The sequence below is a fragment of the Ranitomeya imitator genome, chromosome 4 (assembly GCF_032444005.1).
Source record: "Ranitomeya imitator isolate aRanImi1 chromosome 4, aRanImi1.pri, whole genome shotgun sequence".
NCBI lineage: Eukaryota > Metazoa > Chordata > Amphibia > Anura > Dendrobatidae > Ranitomeya > Ranitomeya imitator.
Genome location: NC_091285.1, coordinates 244,317,223 through 244,337,478, shown reverse-complemented (window position 1 = coordinate 244,337,478; position 20,256 = coordinate 244,317,223). Strand labels below are relative to the sequence as shown.

Genomic DNA, 20,256 nt, shown 5'->3' with positions numbered 1-20,256 from the left:
GACAAATGTGAAAATGTGACCATATAATAGGAGTAAACTGCAATAACTCCCATAAGTAGAAATGAACGAGTAACTGAAGAGATAAAAGTACTGATCATGCATGTTGCAATGATCCCTCTGTTTCTCAGCCACATAACTCACAGTGCAATCCGCATGAGCTTCCTCAGGAGATGACAAGGAGCGGAGACAGATGGGTCCATTATATAATGCTGCTGTAAATGTAAGACCCATTAAAACAGTATCTATATAATATGGAATACCTCTTTATCGGGTGCCACATGTCCACTGCCAACGTCCCACTGACACCAGCAAGGCAATGTCAATGGAAACTTCACATGAGTGCGTGGCAGCACAGAAAAAAAGAAGCAGCTACGTTTGTTCAGAACAATTAATAATTGCAATTAAATAGAAAAATAATTAGGATGATGGAGAAAAAAGAAGTAGACACACACAAAAAAAACACATAGTAAAATAATATGAGGAAGTAAGTTAAAAATGTATTTATTTTACTCACTTATATAGCGCCATTAATTCCACACCACTTTACAGTCATTATCGGAACTGTCCCCATTGGAGTTCACAATCCCTATCAGTATGTTTTTGGAGTGCGGGAGGAAACCGGAGAACCCGGAAGGAAACCCACGCAAACACGGGGAGAACGTACAAACTCCTTGCAGATGTTGTCCTTGGTGAGATTTGATCCCAGGACCCCAGTGCTGCAAGGCTGCAGTGCTAACCACTGAGCCTAGACATAAATGATAGTAACATAGTTTGTGAAGGTGAGTAAGTAATAATAAAAAAATAATGATAAAGATAATAAAAATCATCAATAAAAAAGATAAAAATAAACGTTGAAGACTGCTTGGAAAATCTGGAAATAAAAACATGAATAAAATGATTTAATAAGGTGTTAAGGTGAAAGGTTGAAAATGAAACACTGTTAGCACTGTTTTCATATTTATCTTAATGTAGTAATAATGATAATTAACATTTACATGGTGCTCTTCAATAATGAGCAATTCTCAATCCTTGGTGATTTTGACCCATTGCATTACTGTATTATTTATCATTTATTTTCATCTCTGCTGCCTAGCCCATGTTATTGATCATGTCTTGTGCCATTGTATGTTATTTTAGCTAATGTTAAATGGAATCCGTCACCCCCTTTACTTTTATGACCTATTAATATGGGCATACATGTGATGCAGGTCACTGGAGCGGAAGTCGCTGGCGCCTGTGCAGAAGATCCCCGATAGCACCGCCCATAGAAGGGAGGATGAGGTATGTATTTCTGAGGGAGGATTCCAAGGCCATACCTGACGTGCATGGGAGGGGGTAGTATTGTAATGAGGACAGGGGGGAGGGATTTCTTCCAGGCACCGCATGCTCTGGAGCCTGGAAGAAATCATTATCATAAAGACAGAATATAACATTTCTATACAACAAGACCATTAATAAGAGGCATACAGATAGGACTAGTGTAACATTTCCATTACTTGTATGTCCATATTAATAGGTTATATACGTCCTAGGGGGTGACAGATTTCCTTTAATAAATACTGTGATAAAGTCTCTGGTAAAGTACAGGATGGGAAATACAGTGTCTTGCAAAAGTATTCGGCCCCCTGGAACTTTTCAACCTTTTCCCACATACCGTGCTTCAAACATAAAGATACCAAATGTAAATTTTTGTTGAAGAATCAACAAGTGGAACACAATTGTGAAGTTGAATGAAATTTATTTGTTATTTTAAATTTTTGTGGAAATTCAAAAACTGAAAAGTGGGGCGTGCAATATTATTCGGCCCCTTTACTTTCAGTGCAGCAAACTCACTCCAGAAGTTCATTGTGGATCTCTGAATGATCCAATGTTGTCCTAAATGCCTAATGATGATAAATATAATCCACCTGTGTGTGATCAAGTCTCCGTATAAATGCACCTGCTCTGTGATGGTATCAGGGTTCTGTTTGAAGCACAGAGAGCATCACGAAGGCCAAAGAACACAACAAGCAGGTCTGTGATACTGTTATGGAGAAATTTAAAGCTGGATTTGGATACAAAATGATTTCCAAAACTTTAAACATCCCAAGGAGCACTGTGCAAGCGATCATATTGAAATGGAAGGCGTATCATACCACTGCAAATATACTAAGACCCAGCCGTCCCTCTAAACTTTCATCTCAAGCAAGGAGAAGACCATGCCAAACGATACGTTTGGCGTAAAGGCAACACAGCTCATCACCCTGAACACACCATCCCCACTGTCAAACATGGTGGTGGCAGCATCATGGTTTGGGCCTGCTTTTCTTCAACAGGGACAGGGAAGATGGTTAAAATTGATGGGAAGATGGATGAGCCAAATACAGGACCATTCTTGAAGAAAATCTGTTGGAGTCTGCAAAAGACCTGAAACTGGGACGGAGATTTGTCTTCCAACAAGACAATGATCCCAAACATAAAGCAAAATCTACAATGGAATGGTTCACAAATAAACGTATCCTGGTGTTAGAACAGCCAAGTCAAAGTCCAGACCTCAATCCAATCGAGAATCTGTGGAAAGAGCTGAAAACTGCTGTTCACAAATGATCTCCATCAAACTTCACTGAGCTCGAGCTGTTTGCCAAGGAAGAATGGGCAAGAATTTCAGTCTCTCGATGTACAAAACTGATAGAGACATACCCCAAGAGACTTGCAGCTGTAATCGCAGCAAAAGGTGGGGCAACAAAGTATTAAGTTAATGGTGCCAAATAATATTGCACGCCCCACTTTTCAGATTTTGAATTTCCACAAAAATTTAAAATAAATTTCGTTCAACTTCACAATTGTGTTCCACTTGTTGATTCTTCACAAAAAATTTACTGTTGGTATCTTTATGTTTGAAGCATGATATGTGGGAAAAGGTTGAAAAGTTCCAGGGGGCCGAATACTTTCACAAGGCACTGTATGTATCACTGAGGTTGTTAGCTTCAGTAATATCAACCTAGGAAAAATGCTCTAGCACACTAACTGCTGAGAAGGGTTTATCAGCCATTTTAAGGGCTAGTTTTTTTGTGAGCAGCTGAAGAGTGGGTGGGAGGCTGTTCACCATATCTCCACCCCAGGGTGTGGTTTAGAAGGTTAATATTCAGCCGTCTGAGTCATTCAGTGTTGCTTTTTATATTAGAGTATATTTTTTTGTTCATATAGTCCATAGTATACCCTATTCCTCTTTGTTTTGTTATATAATCTTGATATTTATGTTATTTCTCTCTAAATTGGTTATAAATGCACAGAACTATCTCTTAGTGTTCAATCTATGCACAGAAGTCCCGATCAAGTTCTGTGTAGCCGGTCAACGCTTGCTTACAGCCATCGGTCATTCAATGTAAACGAGACATAAGTTACAATGCTGATAAACTGATTTTCCCTTTAGTGTCTAGTCAGTGGCTGCCTTTTAGTTTCTTAAAGGGGTATCCCATCCTAAACAAATCAGCCCTGCTGATGCACTCAGTCTGTGACATTGATGAGGATAGCCAACTACAGTGACGATGGGAACCAGATTGATTCAACAGCTTTCACCTATCCAGTGGATACCTGATGTTTTGTTGAGACAGGAATACCCATCAAGGTGTAATGCCTTGATGAAAACCATATTTTCCATATTTTACTTTTGATATGGAAATGCGTTATTTAAGGACATAGACAACTTACTTTTATCTTGCCTCTTTGTTGTTTGTTTTGCCATTAAAATAGAACATGTTATTAAAAGAAGCAGAGGGAAGCGTAAAATGTATTCTCCAGGATATAGAGATGAAATATAATTATCGACTGTCAGAATGTACTGCACTTGACCTGGAATTTGCAATTGAGGCAAAGCTTCAACTTTCTGAAATAGCACAGCAGAAGCTGCACATTGCCGAAAGGTAAACCATACACCATCTTGGAAACCATCTTGAAATACAGAATATTTGATACCTTGTTATCTGCCAAAAGTCTGAAATGCGTTTATTTCCCATTGAAAACACATACACACCCAACTGAACCCATCTCCTATATATCAGGGAAGTCGGGAGGAATAGCTTTTGACTTACCGGGTGTTCTGCACTCAGCTATCTAAAGTGTACCATCACCAAATTTCTCAATACACACTTATATATTATTAAATCGCTCTAATAGACCTGATGACCCTGGCGAACGTACTTACAATGAAGCTGCTGAACTTACTAAATAATCATTTGTGAACGTTTTGCTTTGTGTTATTAAAATGCGCATCTAGCGAGCTTCATAAAATGCTTATTTTAGTAAGAGGATTACACAGCCAATGTAATATGGATTTTTTCAGTGTAAGTACATCAGCCTCATCAGGGTTAATAAATCTATTTAAGTTTGCATTGTGGGTATGTAACAGATCCTCTTTAAGGTATAACATACTGTATATACTCGAGTATAAGCTGACCCGAGTATAAGCTGAGGCACCTACTTTTGCCACGGAAAACTGGGTAAGCTTGTTGACTCGAGTATAAGCCGGGTATGCATTGTTCCCTCATCCCTGTCCTGCTATGTGTGGCTCCCCCTTCCCTGTCCTAGTATGAATACCTCCCCATCCCTGTCCCTGTCTGCATGCCTCCCCTGTCCCTGTCATTGTATGCATGCCTCCCCTTACGTGTCCTGGTATGAATGCCTTCCCATCCCTGTCTGCATGCCGTCCCTGTCATTGTCTGCATGCCTCCCTGTCCCTGCCCCTGTATGCATGCCTCCCCCGTTCCATCGCTGTGTGCATGGCTCCCTTTTCCTGTCCTGGTATGAATGCATCCCCAACCCTGTCCCTGTCTGCATGCTTCCCCTGTCTCTGTCCTTGTGTGCATGCCTCCCCCTTCCCTGTTCTGGTATGAATGCCTCCCTGCCACTGTCTTCATGCCTCCCCCGTTCCATTCTTGTTTGCATGCCTCCCCATTCCCTGTCCTTGTACGAATGCCTCCCCATCCCTGTCCCTATTGGCATGCCTCCCCTGTCCCTGTCATTGTCTGCATGCCTCCCTGTCCCTGTATGCATGCCTCCCCCATTCCGTACCTGTATTCGTGCCTCTCTGTCCCTACTCCTGTATGCATGCCTCCCCCTTCCCTGTCCTGGTATACCTGCCTTCCCCATTCCGTCCCTGTCTGCATGCCTCCCCAGTCCCTGTCCTGGTATGCATGCCTCCCTGTCTCTGCCCCTGTATGAATGCCTCCCCTGTTCTGTCCCTGTATGCATGCCTCCCTCGTTCCGTCCCTGTATGCATGCCTTCTCCGTTCCGTCCCTGTATGCATGCCTCCCCTGTTCCGTCCCTGTATGCATGCCTCCCCTGTTCCGTCCCTTTATGCATGCCTTCCCTGTTCCGTCCCTGTATGCATGCCTCCCCTGTTCCGTCCCTGTATGCATGCCTCCCTGTCCCTGCCCCTGTATGCATGCGTCCCCCTTCCCTGTTGTGGTATGAATGCCTTCCCTGTTCCATTCCTGTATGCATGCCTCCTTATTCCCTATCCCTGTGTGCATGTTTCCTATTGAAAAAAAAGCAAAAAACATCATACTCACCTACCTGCGCGCCCTCGGTGCTGGCACTGCATCTCGTTCCGGCCACCGGCGCCTGCCTGCAGCTCTTCCTGTGCTCAGCGGTCACATGGTACCGCTCATTAAGGTAATGAATATGCGCTACATGCCTATGGGAGTGGAGACGCGTCCATATTCATCACCTTAATGAGCGGTACCATGTGACCGCTGAACACAGGAAGAGCTGCAGGCAGGTGTCGGCGGCTGCAACGAGATGCAGTGACAGCACAGAGGGCACGCAGGTAGGTGAGTATGATGTGTGCGCAGGCTCCTGGCACTCGCTGCTCCGCCGCCCCCTCCCCCTCCGGCTTTCTGTACCGTGACTCGTGTATTACCTGAGAGGGGCGTTTTCAGCGCAAAATAATGTGCTGAAAAACTTGGCTTATACACGAGTATAAACGGTAATTGGTTCTGATAAAATAGAGTTTTGAAGTTTATTACAACACGATAGCTTGAAACAACTCTGAAACATTGTATATTAGATAAATGACCCCATCAATGCATATTTTTCTGCTAAGGTTATATTTCTATCGATTGTATTACACCAAAGTTGGTAACATGTGCAGGGTGACCAATATAATGTTGCTTTCCTTACTAATTGCAGCATTTCTATGTCATTTTCTGCACTGAAGATTCTGCAGGAAGCCAAACTGTTTGCATCTAAAACGAAATGCGATAATAAAAATGGACAAGTAAGTGCTTGCAGAAATGACCCATTATCACACATTTTCTTTTCCTTATTAAGACTTCCTTTTTATACTCATACTTCTGTTCTTATACTTTATTAATGCTTACATTGCTTCCATACTAAGCCTCAGAGCCAAATGTGTGTAGGTGTATTGTATTTACATTCCTAAAATATCTATACTATGTATTTAAGATGTTAAATTTTTCACTCTTTGTTTCATTGCAGCCATTTGGTAAATTAAAAAAAGTTTATTTTTTTCACTTTAATGTACACTCGGCACCCCATCTTGACTGAAAAAACAAACAAACCAGAAATGCAGAATTTTTTGCAAATTTATACTCGAGTATAAGCCGACCCGAATATAAGCCAAGGCACCTAATTTTACCACAAAAAAACTGGGAAAACTTATTGACTCGAGTATAATCCTAGGGTGGGAAATGCAGCAGCTATTGGTAAATACTCCATGCAAAATATGTCCCATAAAATGCTCCATAAAGCTCAAGATGGGCCCCATAAGATGCTCCATACAAAATACGCCCCATATAATGCTCCATAAAGTTCAAGATGGGCCCCATAAGATGCTCCATACAAAATATGCCCCATATAATGCTCCATAAAGTTCAAGATGGGCCCAATAAGATGCTCCATAAAGTTCAAGATGGACCCATAAGATGCTCCATAGAAAATACGCCCCATATAATGCTCCATAAAGTTCAAGATGGGCCCTGTTATGAACAGGTGATTCAGAACCACAATGGACCTGGTGGTTACGAGCACAGAAAATGACCTGATAGTTGCTAATCACATAGGACGAGCTCTGAGACGTGGGAACTCTGCTGACCGCAATCCCTAATCCTATCACACCACACTAGAGGTAGCCGTGGATTGCTCCTAACGCTCCCTATGCAACTCGGCACAGCCTGAGAAACTAGCTAGCCCTGAAGATAGAAAAATAAGCCTACCTTGCCTCAGAGAAATTCCCCAAAGGAAAAGGCAGCCCCCCACATATAATGACTGTGAGCAAAGATGAAAACACAAACACAGAGATGAAATAGATTTTAGCAAAGTGAGGCCCGACTTACTAAATAGACCGAGGACAGGAAAGATAGCTTTGCGGTCAGCACAAAAACCTACAAACAACCACGCAGAGGGCGCAAAAAGACCCTCCGCACCGACTAACGGTACGGAGGTGCTTCCTCTGCGTCCCAGAGCTTCTAGCCAGCAAGACAAACCAATATAGCAAGCTGGACAGAAAAAATAGCAAACAAAAATAACACAAGCAGAACTTAGCTTATGCAGGGCAGACAGGCCACAAGAACGATCCAGGAGAAAGCAAGACCAATACTGGAACATTGACTGGAGGCCAGGAACAAAGAACTAGGTGGAGTTAAATAGAGCAGCACCTAACGACTTACCCCCGGCACCTGAGGAAGGAAACTCAGAAGCCGCAGCCCCACTCACATCCACCAGAGGAAGCTCATAGACAGAACCAGCCGAAGTACCACTCATGACCACAGGAGGGAGCTTGACCACAGAATTCACAACAGTACCCCCCCCTTGAGGAGGGGTCACCGAACCCTCACCAGAGCCCCCAGGCCGACCAGGATGAGCCAAATGAAAGGCACGAACCAGATCGGCAGCATGAACATCAGAGACAAAGACCCAGGAATTATCTTCCTGACCATAACCCTTCCACTTAGCCAGGTACTGGAGTTTCCGTCTCGAAATACGAGAATCCAAAATCTTCTCCACTATATACTCCAACTCCCCCTCAACCAAAAGCGGGGCAGGAGGATCAACGGATGGAACCACAGGTGCCACGTATCTCCGCAACAATGACCTATGGAATACGTTATGGATGGAAAAAGAAGCTGGAAGGGTCAAACGAAAAGACACAGGATTAAGAACCTCAGAAATCCTATACGGACCAATGAAACGAGGCTTAAACTTAGGAGAGGAAACTTTCATAGGAATATAACGAGATGACAACCAAACCAAATCCCCAACACGAAGTCGGGACCCACACAGCGCCTGCGGTTAGCGAAACGTTGAGCCTTCTCCTGAGACAATGTCAAATTGTCCACTACATAAGTCCAAATCTGCTGCAACCTATCCACCACAGTATCCACACCAGGACAGTCAGAAGACTCAACCTGCCCTGACGAGAAACGAGGATGGAAACCAGAATTGCAGAAAAACGGAGAAACCAAAGTAGCCGAGCTGGCCCGATTATTAAGGGCGAACTTAGCCAAAGGCAAAAAGGACACCCAATCATCCTGATCAGCAGAAACAAAACATCTCAGATATGTTTCCAGGGTCTGATTGGTTCGTTCAGTCTGGCCATTTGTCTGAGGATGGAAAGCCGAGGAAAAAGACAAATCAATGCCCATCCTAGCACAAAAAGCTCGCCAAAACCTCGAAACAAACTGGGAACCTCTGTCAGAAACGATGTTCTCCGGAATGCCATGTAAACGAACCACATGCTGGAAGAACAATGGCACCAAATCAGAGGAGGAAGGCAATTTAGACAAGGGTACCAAATGGACCATCTTAGAGAAGCGATCACAAACCACCCAAATGACCGACATTTTTTGAGAGACGGGGAGATCCGAAATAAAATCCATAGAGATATGTGTCCAGGGCCTCTTCGGGACTGGCAAGGGCAAAAGCAACCCACTGGCACGAGAACAGCAGGGCTTAGCCCGAGCACAAATCCCACAGGACTGCACAAACGAACGCACATCCCGTGACAGAGACGGCCACCAAAAGGATCTAGCCACCAAATCTCTGGTACCAAAGATTCCAGGATGACCAGCCAACACCGAACAATGAACCTCGGAGATAACTCTACTCGTCCATTTATCAGGAACAAACAGTTTCTCCGCTGGGCAACGGTCAGGTCTATTAGCCTGAAATTTTTGCAGCACCCGCCGCAAATCAGGGGAGATGGCAGACAAAATTACCCCCTCTTTGAGAATACCCGCCGGCTCAGGCAAACCCGGAGAGTCGGGCACAAAACTCCTAGACAGGGCATTCGCCTTCACATTTTTAGAGCCCGGAAGGTACGAAACCACAAAGTCAAAACGGGAGAAAAACAGCGACCAACGAGCCTGTCTAGGATTCAACCGTTTGGCAGACTCGAGATAAGTCAAGTTTTTGTGATCAGTCAAGACCACCACACGATGCTTAGCTCCTTCAAGCCAATGACGCCACTCCTCGAATGCCCACTTCATGGCCAGCAACTCTCGATTGCCAACATCATAATTATGCTCAGCAGGAGAAAACTTCCTGGAAAAGAAGGCGCATGGTTTCATCACCGAGCCATCAGAACTTCTTTGCGACAAAACAGCCCCTGCTCCAATCTCAGAAGCATCAACCTCGACCGGGAACGGTAGCGAAACATCTGGTTGGCACAACACAGGGGCAGAAGAAAAACGACGCTTCAACTCTTGAAAAGCTTCCACAGCAGCAGAAGACCAATTGACCACATCAGCACCCTTCTTGGTTAAATCAGTCAACGGTTTAGCAATACTAGAAAAATTATTGATGAAGCGACGATAAAAATTAGCAAAGCCCAGGAACTTTTGCAGACTCTTCAGAGATGTCGGCTGAGTCCAATCATAAATGGCCTGAACTTTAACAGGGTCCATCTCGATAGTAGAAGGGGAAAAAATGAAACCCAAAAATGAAACCTTCTGAACACCAAAGAGACACTTTGACCCCTTCACAAACAAAGAATTCGCACGCAGGACCTGAAACACCATTCTGACCTGCTTCACGTGAGACTCCCAATCATCCGAGAAGACCAAAATATCATCCAAGTATACAATCAGGAATTTATCCAGGTACTCTCGGAAGATGTCATGCATAAAGGACTGAAACACTGATGGAGCATTAGAAAGCCCGAATGGCATAACCAGGTACTCAAAATGGCCCTCGGGCGTATTAAATGCTGTTTTCCATTCATCGCCCTGTTTAATACGCACAAGATTATACGCACCACGAAGATCTATCTTGGTGAACCAACTAGCCCCCTTAATCCGAGCAAACAAATCAGATAGCAGCGGCAAGGGGTACTGAAATTTGACCGTGATTTTATTTAGAAGGCGGTAATCAATACAAGGTCTCAACGAACCATCCTTCTTGGCCACAAAAAAGAACCCTGCCCCCAATGGCGACGACGAGGGGCGAATATGACCCTTCTCCAAGGATTCCTTTACGTAACTCCGCATAGCGGCGTGCTCAGGTACAGACAAATTAAACAGTCGACCTTTAGGAAACTTACTACCAGGAATCAAATCGATAGCACAATCGCAATCCCTATGCGGAGGTAGGGCACTGGACTTGGGCTCATCAAATACATCCCGGTAATCTGACAAGAACTCTGGGACCTCAGAAGGGGTGGATGATGAAATAGACAGAAATGGAACATTACCATGTACCCCCTGACAACCCCAGCTGGACACAGACATTGATTTCCAATCCAATACTCGGTTATGGACATTTAGCCATGGCAACCCCAACACGACCACATCATGCAGATTCTGCAACACCAAAAAGCGAATATCCTCCTGATGCGCAGGAGCCATGCACATGGTCAGTTGGGTCCAATACTGAGGCTTATTCTTGGCCAAAGGCATGGCATCAATTCCTCTCAATGGAATAGGATGCTGCAAGAGCTCCAAGAAAAACCCACAGTGCCTAGCAAACTCCAAGTCCATCAAATTCAGGGCAGCGCCTGAATCCACAAATGCCATGACAGAAAAGGATGACAAAGAGCAAATCAAAGTGACGGACAAAAAAAATTTCGACTGTACCGTACCAATGGTGGCAGACCTAGCGAAACGCTTAATGCACTTAGGACAATCAGAGATAGCATGAGTGGAATCACCACAGTAAAAACACAGCCCATTCCGTCATCTGTGTTCTTGCCGTTCAGCTCTGGTCAAAGTCCTATTACATTGCATAGGCTCAGGTTTATGCTCAGGTAATACCGCCAAATGGTGCACAGTTTTACGCTCACGCAAGCGTCGATCGATCTGAATAGCCAAAGACATAGACTCATTCAGACCAGCAGGCATAGGAAATCCCACCATGACATCCTTAAGGGCTTCAGAGAGACCCTTTCTGAAAATTGCTGCCAGAGCACATTCATTCCATTGAGTGAGCACAGACCACTTCCTAAATTTCTGACAATATAACTCTACCTCATCCTGACCCTGACACAGAACCAGCAAGATTTTCTCTGCCTGATCCACTGAATTAGGTTCATCATAAAGCAACCCGAGCGCCAGAAAAAACGCATCAATATCACATAATGCAGGATCTCCTGGCGCAAGGGAAAATGCCCAGTCTTGAGGATCGCCACGTAATAAAGAAATAATGATCTTTACTTGTTGAACTGGGTCACCAGAGGAGCGAGGTTTCAAAGCCAGAAATAGTTTACAATTATTCTTGAAATTCAGAAACTTAGATCTATCACCAAAAAACAACTCAGGAATAGGAATTTTAGGTTCTAACATAGGATTCTGAACCACTAAATCTTGAATGTTTTGTACACTTATAGCGAGATTATCCATCAAAGAGGACAGACCTTGAATGTCCATGTCTACACCTGTGTTCTGAACCACCCTGATGTAAAGGGGAAAAAAAAAGACAAACACAGTGCAAAGAAAAAAAAATGGTCTCAGAACTTCTCTTTTCCCTCTATTGAGAAGCATTAGTACTTTGGGCCTCCAGTACTGTTATGAACAGGTGATTCAGAACCACAATGGACCTGGTGGTTACGAGCACAGAAAATGACCTGATAGTTGCTAATCACATAGGACGAGCTCTGAGACGTGGGAACTCTGCTTACCGCAATCCCTAATCCTATCACACCACACTAGAGGTAGCCGTGGATTGCTCCTAACGCTCCCTATGCAACTCGGCACAGCCTGAGAAACTAGCTAGCCCTGAAGATAGAAAAATAAGCCTACCTTGCCTCAGAGAAATTCCCCAAAGGAAAAGGCAGCCCCCCACATATAATGACTGTGAGCAAAGATGAAAACACAAACACAGAGATGAAATAGATTTTAGCAAAGTGAGGCCCGACTTACTAAATAGACCGAGGACAGGAAAGATAGCTTTGCGGTCAGCACAAAAACCTACAAACAACCACGCAGAGGGCGCAAAAAGACCCTCCGCACCGACTAACAGTACGGAGGTGCTTCCTCTACGTCCCAGAGCTTCTAGCCAGCAAGACAAACCAATATAGCAAGCTGGACAGAAAAAATAGCAAACAAAAATAACACAAGCAGAACTTAGCTTATGCAGGGCAGACAGGCCACAAGAACGATCCAGGAGAAAGCAAGACCAATACTGGAACATTGACTGGAGGCCAGGAACAAAGAACTAGGTGGAGTTAAATAGAGCAGCACCTAACGACTTAACCCCGTCACCTGAGGAAGGAAACTCAGAAGCCGCAGCCCCACTCACATCCACCAGAGGAAGCTCATAGACAGAACCAGCCGAAGTACCACTCATGACCACAGGAGGGAGCTTGACCACAGAATTCACAACAGGGCCCAGTAAGATGCTCCATAAAGTTCAAGATGGGCCCCATAAGATGCTCCATACAAAATACACCCCATATAATGCTCCATAAAGTTCAAGATGGGCCCCATAAAATGCTCCATAAAGTTCAAGATGGGCCCCATAAGATGCTACATAAAAAATATGCCCCATATAATGCTCCATAAAGTTCAAGATGGGCCCCATAAGATGCTCCATACAAAATACGCCCCATGTAATTCCCCATAAAGTTTATGATGGACCCCATAAGATGCCCATATAATGCACGGATTATGCTGCAAAAAAAATGAAATACCTCATGTCGCTGGCCGCTGCTCCTCAGCATTGCCGGGTCTCTGCACTGACTGTTCAGGCAGAGGGCACACACTAATTACGTCATCGCGCTCTCTGACCTGAACGTCACAGTCAGAGGACGCGGAAGACATCACAGCGGTGGAACGGGAAGAGGTGAATATCGCTAGTGCCGGGGGCCTGAGCAAGTGGCGGCACAGACACCTGGCCCCATAGCGTGCTGATGTCCCCACCCGCTCAGGACCCCGGCACTTGCCCCGGTGCTAACGCCAATCGCTGGCTCTGTCAGCAGTCACCAGAACACTGACAGAGGCTGCAGGCGCGTGCAGATGATCCGGAGACACTGGGGACCACCCGCACAGCAACGGAGAATAAGTACCGTATATACTTGAGTATAAGCCGAGATTTTCAGCCCATTTTTTTAGGCTGAAAGTGCCCATCTCAGCTTATACTCATGTTATTGTCGGCGGGACAGAGGGAGCAGCGGCTGTCACATACTCACTGCTCCTGGCAAGGTCCCTGCATCTCCGATGGTCTCCGGGCGCTGACAGCTTCTTCCTGTGTTGAGCGGTCACATGGTACCACTCATTACAGTAATGAATATGGATGCAACTCCACTCCCATAGGGGTGGAGCCGCATATTCATTACTGTAATGTGCGGTACCAGTGACCGCTCAATGCTGGAAGAAGCTGTCAGAGCCCGGAGACCATCTGTAAGAAAGAAGCAGGGACCGTGCCGGGAGCAGGTGAGTATAATGAGAAGGGTGAGCACTGTGCAATATTCACCTGTCCCCGTTCCACCGCTGGCGGTGCTCTGTCTTCCGTGTCCTCTGCAGTGACTGTTCAGATCAGAGGGCGTGATGACGTGTTTAGCGTGCGCCCTCTGCCTGAACAGTCACTGCAGAGGATGCAGAAGACAGAGCGACGCCCAGCGGTGGAACAGGGACAGGTGAATATTGCAAGTGCTGGGGCCTGAGCGACGAGAGGTGAGTATGTCATTTTTTTTTTTAAATCACAGCAACAGCATATGGAGCAAATGTTTCTATGGAGCATCTTATGGGGCCATAATCTTTTATGCAGAATTATATGGGGCAAATGTCTCAATGGAGCATCTTATGGGGCCATAATCAGTATTTATGCAGCATTATATGGGGCAAATGTCTGTATGGAGCATCTTATGGGGCCCTTTTTAACCTTTATGCAGCATTGTATGGGGCAAATGTCTCAATGGAGCATCTTATGGGGCCATAGTCAACATTTGTGCAGCATTGTATGGGGCAAATGTCTCTATTGAGCATCTTATGGGGCAATAATCAACCTTTGTGCAGCATTATATGGGGCATATTTTAATATGGAGCATCTTATGGGGTCCATCATAAACTTTATGGAGCCATTATATGGGGCGTATTTTGTATGGAGCATCTTATGGGGCCCATCATGAACTGTATGGAGCATTATATGGGGCTCCTGACTCAATATGGATATTCAAAAACACTTAACCTACTGATGTCTCAATTAATTTTACTTTTATTGGTACCTATTTTTATTTTTGACATTTACCGGTAGCTGCTGCATTTTCCACCCTAGGCTTATACTCGAGTCAATAAGTTTTCCCAGTTTTCTGTGGCAAAATTAGGGGTCTTGGCTTATTCTCGGTCGGCTTATACTCGAGTATATACGGTAAGTGGGACCGTGACTCGTGTATAAGCCGAGGAGGGTTTTTTCCAGCAAAAAAAATGTGCTGAAAAACTCTGCTTATACACAAGTTTATACGGTAGTTAGATATCAAAGTGCAGATGTTAACCATTCAAAAATGGTCAGTCATAATGAAAAGTAAATGGAGATAATATGACTCAATGTAAAGTGCAATGCTCACTCATATCGGGAATAGATGCTGTGACGTCCTTCTCACCCTAAGTGACTCATATTATCCCCAAAAATGCAACTCGTCCTTCAAAAAAAGAAGTCCTTATATGGCTACGTGGATGGAAAAATAATAAAATATGGGTTAAAGGTAAAACAAAAAACGTGAAAGTGCAAAAACAAAAATTCTCTACAGCAAGAGGGGATTAAAAGGAAATCAATATTGATTTCTTGGATTCTTAACTCCAATAGGTGGCACTGGAGACTCTGCTCTATTCCTCTCTGAAGAGGCTATTTGGGTAGGATTGTAAATGTACTGATAACAATTCCATTCCAATGTTATTAGCATAGCTGTATGAAACAGATATACTTATCAAAAGGAATATATTATGTACTCAGAAGACCTTTTAATAGTGCATTATATACCTTATGAGACCCATGCAGGACAATATTCCTTAAATAGTAGTACTACAGCTAATAATAGCCAAATATTATTCCTTCTCAAAAATGAAGGATTCCTATTATTTTATATGTCCTTATACATAATTGTTAATGCTTGTTTACAGACTGTAACTGCATTCAATTATGCATTGAGAATTAAGGCTTCCTACAAAAAAATAACATCTTGACATTGACTTTCCAAGAACACAGTACAACATTCTGTACTCCACTTACCTTTTCTTTTGTAGATTACTTTGTAGATTTGTCAGAAGAGGTGCAATTATTTACCTGAACGATGAATGCCAATCCAGTGGTTTGGTTGTTATGCTTTCTTATCATATAAAATGACTAGAAAGTATTGCACTCGCAGTACATGCTATATCTTACTTGTACCTGTAACCTGCTCCTCATTTTCACAAATTGCAATATCTTTAAAAATAAAGTTCCATCATTTATTATTTAAAGGGAGTATGTAAGCATAAACTGACTGTTCAAATCAAGCACAACACCTTGTAGTGGACATAGCCCTAATAATAAAATCCTATCTGTAGTGTCCAATTCCATTTCTTTTTGTCCAGAAAACCTTCTTTTAAAAACAAAAACAAAAGAAACTTGATATTTGTTGAACTCTCAGCACAAAATTATACAATAAATCAAATAAGAAAGGTACATTATGGATTCATGATGTACATTCATGAAAAGTCAACATATGCAAACACCTCTATTCAATAGAAAGCCGGAAAATAACATGCATAACTTTATATACAATTTAAAATCCAATATTATAATATCTATATATCCCCAGCTTGGGACCAAACCTCTCTCCAGCAATAGGGATCAGAACTTTAAAATAGTGATGAACCCATGGATAGCCCGGACCTCATTGAAATGAATGGGTGCACCGAGCATCCAGTGTTTCAGTGTATCTTGGCTAGTTATCAAAAATAGAGGTGTCCCCACGCCATTTTTTAAATTATTTAAATAAATTTTAAAAATCAGCGTAGGACCGTCCCTTTTTTTTAACAGGCAGCCAAGTTAAAGCAGACAGCTGGGTGCTGGTATTCTCAGATGGGGAAGGGGCCATGGATATTGGCCCCCAGCCTAAAAATAGCAGCCCACAGCCGCCTCAGAAAAGGCGCATCTATTAGATGGCGCTTTGCCCGGCTCTTCCCACTTTCCTTGGTGCGGTTCTAGTGGGATAATGATTGTGAGGTTGATGTCAGCTTTGTAAAGTCAGCTTACATCAAGCCCACAGGTTAGTAATGGAAAGGCATCTATAAAACACCCCTATTAGTAACCCTGTAGTCAAATGTAATAAAAACACAGACACAGAGAAAACTCCTGTATTTGAAAGAAACACTCCCCACCCGCTTTCACTATTTATTATTGTAAAATTAAAAATAATAAAACACCATATTCCTCACCTGTCCGAGGATAAAATAGTTCATATGTCCCACAATGTGCTCCAACTCTGCTACATCTGGATTTCATGGCTGAGCAGTGGTATGATGCGACTGCTCAGCCATGAAACCATGAGACACTGAGCTGAGCCTGAGAACTGCAGGTCTGAGTGGTGACGTCACTAAGATTAGCGGAGTTCATGGTTGATGAACTACTGTGACCTCACTGATGTAAGCGCTGGTTGCGTGAGAACTTTCTCACTCAGAAAAAATGGAAAAAAAAAGCGGCATGGGTCCCCCGTAATTTTCATAACCAGCTGAGGGAAAGCCAGCAGCTAGGGGCTGATGTTAATATTCTGGTTATGGGCCAATATCTATTCATAAAGGTTCCCAGGCTATTAATATCAGATCACAGCTGTTTGCTTTGCCTTTACTGGTTATTATAGGCTAGATCCCCCCCCCCAAAAAAAAAAATGACGAGGGGTCCCCCTATATTCAGTAACCAGCAAAGGCTACACAGACTGCGGGCTGATATTTTTAGCCTAGGAAGGCCATTGATATTGACCCCCTGCCAGACTAATAACATCAGCTCTCAGCCGCCCCAGGAATGGCACATCCATAAAATGTGCCAATTTTGGTTCTTAACCTCCGCTCTTTTTACTTTCCCTAGTGCTGTAACAAGTGGGGTAATAGGTTTGTGGTAGGTGTCAGCTGTTTTATGGCCGCTGACACCAAGCCCAGGGGTTAGTAATGGATTCCCCCATTACTAACCCCATAGTCAGAATGTAATAAAGACACATTCAGAATTAAGTCCTTTATATGAAATAAAACTCCCAGACCCTCTTTAACCTATTTATTTACAAAAGTTAAAAATAAAAAAACACCATATTCCTCATCTGTCCGACGATAATCCATATGTCCCACAATGCTCTCCAAGTCTTACATCTTGACTTCATGGCTGAGCAGTGGTAGAATGTGACTTAAGAAAACTCTGAGCTGAGCCTAAGAACTCCGCTGCAGCACCAATTGGTGACATCAGTAAGGTGAGGGGAGTTCATGGTTGATGAACTCCGGTGGCCTCACTGACATCAGCACTCAAGAGAAAGTTTTCACACAGTCAATGCTGACGTCAGTGAGGTCGCCGGAGTTGGTCGACTGAGAACTCCACTCACCTTATTGATGTCAGCACTCGGCTCTGCAGCTGAGTTCTCAAGCTCAGCTCAGTGTCTTATGGATTCATGACTTAGCAGTCACATCATGCCACTGCTCAGCAATGAAATCCAGATGTAGCACAGTTGGAGCGCATCGTGGAACATATGTTTTATCTTGTTATCGGACAGGTGAGGAATATGGTTTTATTATTTTTAATTTTACAGTAATAAATAGATGAAAGGGGGTTGAGAGTGTTTCTTTCAAATAAAAGGGTCTGTGTTTTTATTTCAAATAAATAACTTTTCTTTGCATCTGTGTTTTTATTATATTTAAATACGGGTTAGTAATGGGCGTGTCTTATAGATGCCTCTTCATTAATAACCTGTGAGCTTGATCTCAACTGATATTAGAAAGCTGACATCAACCCCACAAATATTACCCCACTTGCCTCTGCACCAGGGCAAGTGGGAAGAGTTGGGCATCTAATAGAGCCTTTTCTGGGGCAACAGCGAGCAGCTATTTTTAGGCTGGTGGAGCCAATATCCATGGCCACTTCCCTGTCTGAGAATTCCAGCCCCGAGCTGTCTGCTTTAGCATGGCTGGTTGTCAAAAATGGGGGAGTACTATGCATTTTTTTTTTAAATTATTTTTTTAAATAAAAAAAAAGCTGTGTAGGTAACCCTCTATTTTTGGTAATCAGAGGGCACCCCACACCATTTTTTTATTTTTATTTATTTATTGCACAGGCAGTAGTACCACGGATTACAGGGAGAAGTCTATGTTAGGGGTCAGTGCACGGACATTACATATTTGGTACGAACCCACAACTTTACCGTTCTGGTTCGCCCATCCCTACTTTGGAAACATATTGGCTCAGATAACTCTGCCGAGGTTAGAAGGTAGATGGGACCTGAGGGTGTTAGAATAGGAGGTCTTAGGAGACGCACACCATCTGTCCCACACTTTAGTACATTTTTGAGCACATGCTCTGTTTTTGCATACCAAACCTTCATAGGGAATTATCATATTAATGAAATTCTTCCACTGAAGTATACTAATAGAGGTGCTTGGTGCAACCTTGTTTTCCATCTATATCCTTGTTTGACAATATGGGCGAAGCTGCGTGAAACTAGCATGAAAATGCCAGTCATTACATTTTTATGTAGCTGCACGTTTTGCAAAAATTATTCAACATTTCAAAGTCCTTTAAGCTAGTTTTTGGTGTAAACACTGATGAATTGGGTCCTAAAAGTATGATTTTCATTAGAGCTATGTCACCTATAAGGTGAGGATCTTGGTTTAAGACAATGATTTTGTGCTGAGAGAGTATCCTTAACAATATAAGCCTAATTTACCTTATGCTTTTGAATTTGACTGTTTTTTGCCGTAACTTAAGCATTTTGCTTTAATTTAAGATCAGAGAAAAATTTGAAGAAACTTTCATAAATCCAGTTGAATCTGAAGCCAGAGAGCGTCTGAACATAAATACTTGGTTAAGATGTCGACTTGCATTTGTCGCTGTTCTTACAAAGCAGATACATGGAATAGCACTTCATGGTATGGACATTTATTTCTATCCTAACAGAACTTTAGATAATATCTAATATTGCTGTAATGTCTATTGTCTGTACAAGTCCCCTCTATAATTTGTAAAGCGCTGCGGAATATGTTGGCGCTATGTAAATAAAATTATTATTATTATTATTATAATATATAAAAAAGCATCGGAAAATAAAAATGGCTGCTTGGTGAATTTGATTCCCTAGTTTTCTTCTTACCCCTTTATTCTGTCCTATTGGAGCCATATCCATTGCATTACTTCCCATAATGAATGTGCTGTGGCATTACACAAGTATTATATAGTGCGGTAAGACTACGGAGACTGTGAAGAAGTGTAGTGTAGCAGGTTACATTGCTGTCTGACAAGCCATCCCTGAGTGACTGAATAGAAAGGTTAGCACAACAACTATAAGGCTGGGGTCACACGAGTGTAGAAAATATTCGTCCCTTTCTCATCCAGAAAACTGGGACGATTTTTTTCCCAAGTGTCAATCAGTTGTTTTTTTTAAGAAGCTATTAATATTTGAAAGTTTCCCATCTTCAAGAATTGAATTTATTTATAAAAATCAGATGCCATAAATCCAATTTTTTTTTTCTCGCGCCCATCCACTCGCAGCATGCTGCAATTTATTTTAACCCCCCGAATACAAATGAGAAAAACCCTGCAGATCTGCACTGAATGCACTACATTGAATGACATGGGTCCGCTCCGGATGCCATCTC

At 43.1% G+C, this 20,256-nt stretch overlaps 1 protein-coding gene across 6 annotated transcripts in view; it reads left to right on the top strand.

Annotated features, from left to right (window-relative positions):
• The window catches only part of CFAP54 (cilia and flagella associated protein 54), a 752,512-nt gene that overhangs the window by 614,138 nt on the left and 118,118 nt on the right, over positions 1-20,256 (top strand). For all 6 annotated transcript variants that reach the window (XM_069764454.1, XM_069764457.1, XM_069764455.1 and 3 more), the window contains 3 exons: positions 3,733-3,902; positions 6,170-6,257; positions 19,389-19,530. In XM_069764454.1, coding sequence (XP_069620555.1) covers positions 3,733-3,902; positions 6,170-6,257; positions 19,389-19,530 — 400 coding nt within the window. The remainder of the gene's footprint in view (positions 1-3,732; positions 3,903-6,169; positions 6,258-19,388; positions 19,531-20,256) is intronic.